Source organism: Oryza glaberrima, chromosome 9 (assembly GCF_000147395.1).
Source record: "Oryza glaberrima chromosome 9, OglaRS2, whole genome shotgun sequence".
NCBI classification, from domain to species: Eukaryota; Viridiplantae; Streptophyta; class Magnoliopsida; order Poales; family Poaceae; genus Oryza; species Oryza glaberrima.
In genome coordinates this window covers 741,106-749,033 of record NC_068334.1, presented here as the reverse complement: position 1 = coordinate 749,033, position 7,928 = coordinate 741,106, and the positions used below count along the sequence as shown (strand labels likewise).

General features: G+C 44.2%; 2 protein-coding genes across 3 annotated transcripts; both read left to right on the top strand.

The window, feature by feature from the left end:
- The first annotated feature begins 3,876 nt into the window (after positions 1 to 3,876).
- On the top strand, positions 3,877 to 4,494 carry LOC127784628 (G-type lectin S-receptor-like serine/threonine-protein kinase SD1-13). The gene has a single exon (XM_052311972.1). The coding sequence runs from the start codon at positions 3,877 to 3,879 to the stop codon at positions 4,492 to 4,494; it is 618 nt and encodes a 205-aa protein (XP_052167932.1).
- Positions 4,495 to 4,687: 193 nt separating this feature from the next.
- LOC127783614 (uncharacterized) lies at positions 4,688 to 7,086 on the top strand. Of its 2 annotated transcripts, none has more exons than XM_052310805.1 (4): positions 4,688 to 5,026; positions 5,134 to 5,701; positions 6,217 to 6,688; positions 6,785 to 7,086. In XM_052310805.1, exons 2-3 carry the CDS (start codon positions 5,213 to 5,215, stop codon positions 6,370 to 6,372), a joined length of 645 nt encoding a protein of 214 aa, XP_052166765.1. In that variant the 5' UTR covers positions 4,688 to 5,026; positions 5,134 to 5,212; the 3' UTR covers positions 6,373 to 6,688; positions 6,785 to 7,086. The 2 variants fall into 2 exon arrangements, with proteins under 2 accessions (XP_052166765.1, XP_052166764.1); XM_052310804.1 differs by having other exon boundaries at positions 6,779 to 7,086.
- The last annotated feature ends 842 nt before the right edge of the window (positions 7,087 to 7,928 follow it).

The window sequence follows — 7,928 nt, the reverse complement described above, 5'->3', positions numbered from 1 at the left end:
TGATTTTTAAGATTGCTAATGCGATGAAGAATAGAAAAATGGAGGATCTAGCTTCTGAGTTAATAGCTTCTACAATTAGACATAGCCAAATGATGTAAGAACCAAATTTGTTACAGTGTAGTTATTGGCATCACAGAATGAACGTACAAATTTGTCAGTCTTTTCTGCTTCATATAACAGTGGTTTATGCCATTATATGATAGTAGAAATATATAAGGAGAAATAATGTCTAGCTGCGAAGTGCTAAGGTGCCTCTCATTTAAATTACTTCTCATTGGTCAAGCATACGCAATAACATGGTATTTGTAGGATTTTACATGCTTGGCAATAGTTGAAAGAACGTGCTCTAGCGAGAGATGATTAGACTAGAATAGTTCATTTCGGTCATGGAACTGTATTTCACCTTCAATGTTACAGTGGTACATATGATTATCATGATCATTTTCCATTTGGTGCTCACGATAATCATAAGCTCACTAGACCGGACTTATTAGTGAGCGAGCAGCTCATGGATTGGATTGTCAAAACTCATCGGCCAGGCTGACTCCATAATGCTGAGCTAGGCTCTTCATGTTTCCGGTCTGTGCGACATTCTCCAGCATATGTCGTACTTGGTGTAATTTCCATCATATCGCCTCCGACGGCCGCTCACCGATCTGCACCGCGGCCCCGGCCATCCCTCCCGCTCCACACACTCTCGTCCGCGCGCTTCTCCATTCTCCACCCCCCTCTCCGCCTTCTCCATGCTCCGCCTCTGCCTCCACTACGTGGCGCCTTCTCGGCTCCTCCACTCTGCCGCGCGCCTGGGTGCCCAGCTCTTTCGACCATGCCGCACAACCCGAGGCGACTTACTCGCACGAGAGAGGAGAGGGGTAGTGAGAGAGCAATGGCGGTGGTTGGCGTCATCGTCCTACAACGAGCACATGGCCGATATGGTTCGCTTTGATGCTGCGTGTTCAGGTTTATTGATGACTTGATTTGGCTGTGGATGCAGCGCTAAGGAGGATCAGGATGAGAGGATGGAGGTGCTCAAGCCGGAATAGCTCCATGGGCTCGATTCGCTAATCATCCCCGGTAGTGAGAGCATAGCACCGCCATGGCCAAGTTCCCCAACTATCCCAACCTGGTAGCCTATTCTGCTGTGTCTTTTCATTGCGTAAAGCTATCTCGTATTTTGGTTATATAGTCTCTAAAATTGAAATGGAATGGGTGCTGGAACCTTTGGAGTCATGCACGATGTTCATTATAAAATGGATTAAAGTGATAATTTCTTTCTTGGTTAGATTTTTGTCCAGTTCCATGAAAGGGATCAATTAAGCCACTAAATGGTTGGACAAACTAATTTTCGGAAAAGTGGTCAGTGTTTACATTCTGAACTTCTGACCAGACTGAAGAAACACCGTCTTATTCCAATAATAAGACAGTTCTTCTGCCTCCGACGTTGGCCGCCTTCCAGTTTGCAATATTTTGTTCTTCCTCATCCTATCAGGTTCTGTTCTGTATAGCTATATCATTCACTGCTATCACTGTTGATGACTTCTTCAGACTCTGAGTTAACGAAAAGTGCAGATCAATTCAGATTTTTATGTTTTCAGGAATCATTCTGGCTGCTCCTGCCCAAGATGCTAGGTGTACATCTACATTAAAGCAGTCAGAGCTGGCTTCCAGTAAGGATTCATCATTTACAATTCATTTACACAAGGTTTATATCCTATGTCTGAAATGAAAATATGTTTTAAACCAGAAAGAATCATTATCTAAAAAAAACCAGAAAGAATGGTTATAATTCAAACAATCAATGTCTTTTGTTAGTGAAGTGTGACTAATGAATACAGCATCACTTGTTAGCATGATGTATTTGAGATGATTTTCTTGCATGATCCGTATAGCACAACTAGACACCATCAACTGGTCGTGATCTTGGTGTGTGGGTGGATAAGTGCCTGAACATGTTTGCTATAAGAGCATCGTCAATTTAATTCGACACATGTTGTATTCCAGTGAGAAGTGACTGAACGTATTTTCAGCACACATAAGCTAGGTGGTCCTAGGATGTGTTTTGCCAATTGGTCAGGTATGAGTTCAAATAGTAAGGTGGACTGGTTAATCACAAATGAAATTTTAAGGTGCATCTCAAGCGTTGGCGTGAACAAAAATTCAGAGAAGAGGAAAATTTTTGGTGAAATGGGTAATTTTGTTTCCCTGTATTGAATTTTCATTACTCACTGTAAGAGACATGATGGCAAAAAGATAGTTTACTCCTAATGGTTCAAAAAAGGTTTTGGATGCATTGTATGGCACAAAGTGCTTATGGTTAATTAGAGAAAACACAGAAAACTCCTCCCCATCAGAATCGATGAGACGGATGAGTTTAGGCAGGCCACGCACATTGCAAAATGGTTGCATAAACTCGCTGGGCTGCAGATCAAGCCATTCCCAATTGCCTCAACAGAGCAGTTGAAAGGTTATTAATCAATTTTTCTGCACCTCACTGAAATCGTGTATCTTAGCATGCTATAGCTCATGGATTATATAATAAAAGAACTAAATTTCTGTTTTGTGGTGATTATAATATAGTGATGTAATTGATAATATGAGTACTGTTACAATTTACAGATGGCCAGTTGGAGAAAAATAAACTCAAGGTTTATGACTGCAAAGCATATTGAAGGTGTACACATTAAGATTGTCTGGCAAAGAGGAAAGAAACAGATTAAAGAAAACATAGCATAATTGAAATTGAGATTTTTTTTTAACAGGGTATTTGCGTTGTTGATCTGTACATGAAATGATATTTATGAATTAAATAAACTCTGAAAAAATTCTAACATAAGTTGGAGGTCCTGAAGTTTTGCATATTCAATTTTGAGGAACTGTTAAGCCAGGCACCTAAATCTCTCTTTGTAGATCAGGCCTATAACGATTCCTGTATATTTCGTCTTTAGACTGTTTCTCATCTAGATGGGCACTTCTTGAACGGTAAAGTTTCTATTAACAAATTTTACTGGGAATATTATTGTTCAACGAAAAGAAATCTATAGTTTGTTAGTGCGTCATTGAATCAAGTCTTTTTTTAGTTTGCCGATTGAAAGTGGAAGCTATTAAGAGGATCAATGTTCTCTTGACTTTTGTACTCTGTTCAAACAATCATGAAGAGTTTCTTATTATCGCATCTTGGACAAGGTATATGACCAAGTGTGTGTGTGTTTATTGTTGTTACTTGGGGCAGGTTAACTAAAGGGTAACTTCCATTTAGTTCTGCAAATCTACTAATGCAGATGCTGCTTCCACAATACAACTGACTGCTGTATAATGACAGCTAACAAGTAACGTAAAAATGTGTATAGATTTCTTTTTTCTATTCCAGTCAATCATCTTTTCTTGATCACTGAAGGTACAGTCATTAGCAGGAAATGATCAAGGAAGTTTTGATTAGGTAAATTTCAGTATGGTACATTGTCCTTTTCTTTAGTTCTCTGCATGTCGCTCCACCCAGAGAATTTTCAAAATATACCATCCAATATGCACTGCTTTCAGGATTTGTCACATAATTCGCACTACTTTCAGAATAAATTACTGGAGTGCGAATTTTCTTTGTTCCGTGCCACTCCGTCCCCTAGCGTCGGTCGTGCCGTCGTCCTTCATCCTCCCGGCGCCGCCGTCATCCGTCCGCCACCGCTCGCACCAGCCACGCCGTCGCCCGTCCGTCGTTGCCATCGGCGCACACGGTGGAGGGCCGGAGGAGAGGGGAGCAGCGGTGGAGGACAGAGGGTGTCGAGCTCCGGCAGCGGTGGAAGGCAGAGAGCATCCAGCTCCGTTGTGTGGGTTGCTGATCAGTCGGCGCCCATCGCCGACCATCCTTCCTCCCCGGCTTCCATGCTCGCCATTGCCAGCGACGGCAACCTGGTCTTGTCCGATGGCACCACCGGCCACGCCCTTTGGAGTACTAACGTCACCGCCGGCGTGAACTCGTCGGCGTCGGGAGGAGGCGGCGGTGCTATGGCGGTGCTCGCAAACTCTAGCAACCTCGTGCTCCGGCTGCCGGATGGCACCGCCTTGTGGGAGACGTTCGAGCACCCCGGCAATACATTCCTACCCGGCATGAAGATCGGCGTCATCTACCGGACGCGCGGCGGCGTGCGGCTTGTCTCATGGAAGGACGCCACCGACCCGTCGCCGGGGAAGTTCTCCTTCGGCGGCGACCCGGACCGGCCGCTTCAGGTGGTCATCTGGAAAGGCTCGCGCGTGTCCTGGCGCACCAACCCATGGGAGGGCTACATGGTGGACAGCAACTACCAGAAGGGCGGGAAGTTGGTGTGGGGAGGGGAGGATGAGCTTGTCGGCACAGGGAAGGACGAGCTCGCCGGCGGCCAGACGCGTGGGGGAGGAGGAGCTCGCTGGTGTGGGGAGGACGAGCTCGCTGGCGTTGGGGGGAGGGACGAGCTCGCTAGCAGCCTAATGTGTGTGGGCAAACGGCGCGAGAGGATGAACTGATGACGCGCAGCTTTGGATGGATGGAGTGACACGGAATGAAGAAAATTCACGCTTCAGTAGTGTATACTTTTTTATACTTTTCTAAAAGTAGTGTGAATTGGATGTTCTGACTATTGGATGGTATATTCTGAAAATTCTCCTCCACTCGATAGAGAGAGAAAAAGGAAGGAAGAGTTTCCCAAAAGGAACCGCTCATCCAAAATCCAATCTTGTCGCCGCTTCGGGCTTTCGTCTCCACCGACTTGATGCCGCCCCGGGAGCAGGAGTAGCGGCTCATCGCCAACTACCCTTCTCCGTCGGAGCGTGCGTCGTCGTCACCGGCGATCCCCACCCACCTCCTCACTGCGCCGCCTCGCCGTCCGCCCCTTCTCCACCTTGCCCTCAACCCGCCACTGATCCCTCTCCCTCCCTTCCTCGTCCCCGGCCTTCCTCGCCGCAAACACTGCCCCCTCTTCTCCGCTGTCCTTCCTCCTCTCCACCTCAGCCGCCAAGCCCTGGTGATCCACAGCCGCCGGCCACGATCTCAGCCGTGGTGAGCCTCTTTCTGATTCATCTCTCTCTCTGTCTCTCCCGTCGGGACTACTTTTGTCTGGATGTTGCTTGCGTTCGTTCGTTCGTTAACCCTAGCTTCTCTTCTAGATCTGGAAGAGGCTCTTCTTTTAATTTCAGAGCCTTAACCTTAATACAAGTAACAGTTTGGGGGTTCAACTGAACCCCCATGTCCCAAGTTGGATCCGCCCCTGCTCCCATGGTGACATCCCATGAAGATGCTAAGAAGGCGTATGCTGATTTCGAGAAGAAGGTCAAGAGGACCATCTATATTGATCATCTTTCCCCTCAAGTCACGAGCTCAGTACTTAAAGCAGCCCTTGCCCAATGTGCAAATGTTGTCGATGTGGAGTTCATTGTTAATTACACAATCCCGTATGACATTCCTTCTGCTGCATTGGTGGAATTGGATGACGAAATACAAGCTAAGGCTGCACTAGACTTGATGAATGATTTCCCTTTCATAATTGGCGGGATGCCAAGGCCTGTAAGAGCTACATGTGCAAAGCCCGACATGTTTCGGGAACGCCCTCCTCGCCCTGACATCAAGAAAGAGTTCCGGTGGGTAAAACAAGAAGATGGAACAGATTATGAAGGAATGAAGAAATTGAGGATCCTAGCAAAAAGGCAAGAAGTAGAAAATATGGCACTCATAAAGGTAAATTAGTGACTCCTTTTTAAATGAACTATTTATTTCACTGCTTCTAACCTCTTTTAAGAATCACCATCTTATGTTTGTTTTATGCTCAGTACGCCTTAAATAGCGTAATTTCTGCCAACCTAAATATGTTTTTGCATGTATGGATATATTTATTCTGAATTATGATCAAGTTTGTTGACCTGGAGGAATGTCTGCATATAACATGCTTAAATTGATTACTGTAATATGCATATAATATGCTTCTTGCAAATTGTAATTTTTTCGCTGGGCCGTTGTAAATTGTAATTTAGAAATGGATAATTGAGTACACATTCTGCATTTAACACGAGTAACTATAACCGTAAGCATGATTGGAGAACTATTATGCGCTTGCCCAGCGTTGTTAGTCCAAGTATTGTGTTTGTAGCAGGACAGTATTTTGGGATCTTGATGCTATTGCTTACCAGGACCAAGTTGCTGTTGCTTTGATCTTGTAACATGGCATTGATGTGTTGTGTTTGTGTTTCTGCCAGAATCAATTGGAAGAGGAGAAGGAGCTGGCAAAGCAGCAGCAGGAATTACTCGATGGAAATTACAAGAAGTACGACATGCTGGAGAATGTCGTACAGAACGGAAACATGAAGAGCCTAGCTCAGCATTATGGAGTCAGCCTGGCCGATGAGTTTTGACAATTCAATCCATGAGCTGCTCGCTCACTAATAAGTCCGGTCTAGTTCCCGGTGCAGCAACATGCCTAATAACCTCTCTCTCTCTCTCTCTCTCTCTCTCTCTCTAGGCCTTTAGGGCAGTGATAAATCATGTCAATGTGTGAGATGAAATAATAATCGAATGACTGGTTTGAGGCACGCATTAGGCGTGATCAAAGGCATATCCTCTGTGTAAAGATAGTTGCCTGCCTGCTATAATTTATCTGGAGGGGCTATTGACAACAGCACTGGTTTCTTCCTTGTGATTCTCTGACGTCCTGCGAGATGGTTACCATAAGTATGTCTTAATTTATATGGTGAAGCCTGCTTAATTACCAAGCATTGAACTGTGCTGTCGTATACTAGAGCTGATGCTTTTCTTGCTTAGTTTCAGAGACTCGTGGATGTACTGATAAGTTACTTCGAGGAGGAGAAGGTATCTGTTGTAGGCCTGACTGAAGTTAGCTGTAGAGTGTATGGAACTGGAAGTCTTAAAATTTTGGGCTTGTTTTTCGGTTTCTAGTGCTAAAGATGATACTTACAATTATGGGTCTTGTATTGATCAGTTGAAAACTCAAGATTATACGTATCAATAATCAGTTGAAAACTCAAGATTGTACTGCACTGATATGAAAAAAGTTAATTTGCATGAGCATAAGGATTAAAATATTGCAGATGCAACTCATCAAATTTTAATGAGCCTGACTACATAGCACTGATTGTTCATTGTGAGCATGACTTCATTGTAGCAGATTACTTACAGCTTACCTAGAAAATGGTTAGAGAAAGATAGAGAGTGGAATTTGCCACACATATACCTCTGATGAACTCAATATAGCAGCTCTGAGTCCCTTTTATTCAGATTAAAGGAAGGAATCCACAAAGAATCAATATAGCAGCTCTGAGTCCTTTTTATTCAGATTAAAGGAAGGAATCCACAAAGAAGCACTGCAATGTTAAACAACCCGGCGGATCAAGAGCATGTTTGGTTGGTGCCCTCACAACCGTGCCTGATAAATTCGCACACCTGAGTGGCATGTAAGAAGAGAACAAATGTTGCCTGGTCAGGCAGCCTGAGTATTTACTTGTTTGGTTGGTCGCTGCTGCCTGAGGAACAAAATCGTGATTATGCATTTCATCATTATATTCCTAACTCAGGTATTAATCCATCTACTATCCAACTTCCCATGCACAAACCAATCCAAGTTCCCATGCGCAAATCAATTGCATACATGATGAAGGAAATTTTTTTTTTAAAAAAAAAGAACGGAAGGAAAGAGTTAAAGAACTCCCAAATCCAAATGCATCAAGCACAACCTTAAGATGATTTCTCCTAGATCCATGCCTGCATGCAACGATCTGCATATTAATATACTTATTCAAGGAGAGGAGAGAGCCAATCGTGGCAGGCATACATGATGAAGGAAAAAAAAGAAAGAGCTGAAGAACTCCCAAATCTACATGCATCAAAGAGTTAAAGAACACCTACATGCAACGATCACACCGCGACGGCGACAACAGCTTCATGCGAATGGCGA

What these genes read in the sequence shown, in the direction of transcription:
- LOC127784628 (XM_052311972.1), top strand. Translation starts at nt 3,877, where the DNA reads ATGCTCGCCATTGCCAGCGACGGCAACCTGGTCTTGTCCGATGGCACC.
- LOC127783614 (XM_052310805.1), top strand. Translation starts at nt 5,213, where the DNA reads ATGTCCCAAGTTGGATCCGCCCCTGCTCCCATGGTGACATCCCATGAA. An exon ending in AAAATATGGCACTCATAAAG is followed by an intron (nt 5,702 to 6,216) that starts GTAAATTAGTGA and finishes TGTTTCTGCCAG; the next exon opens with AATCAATTGGAAGAGGAGAA.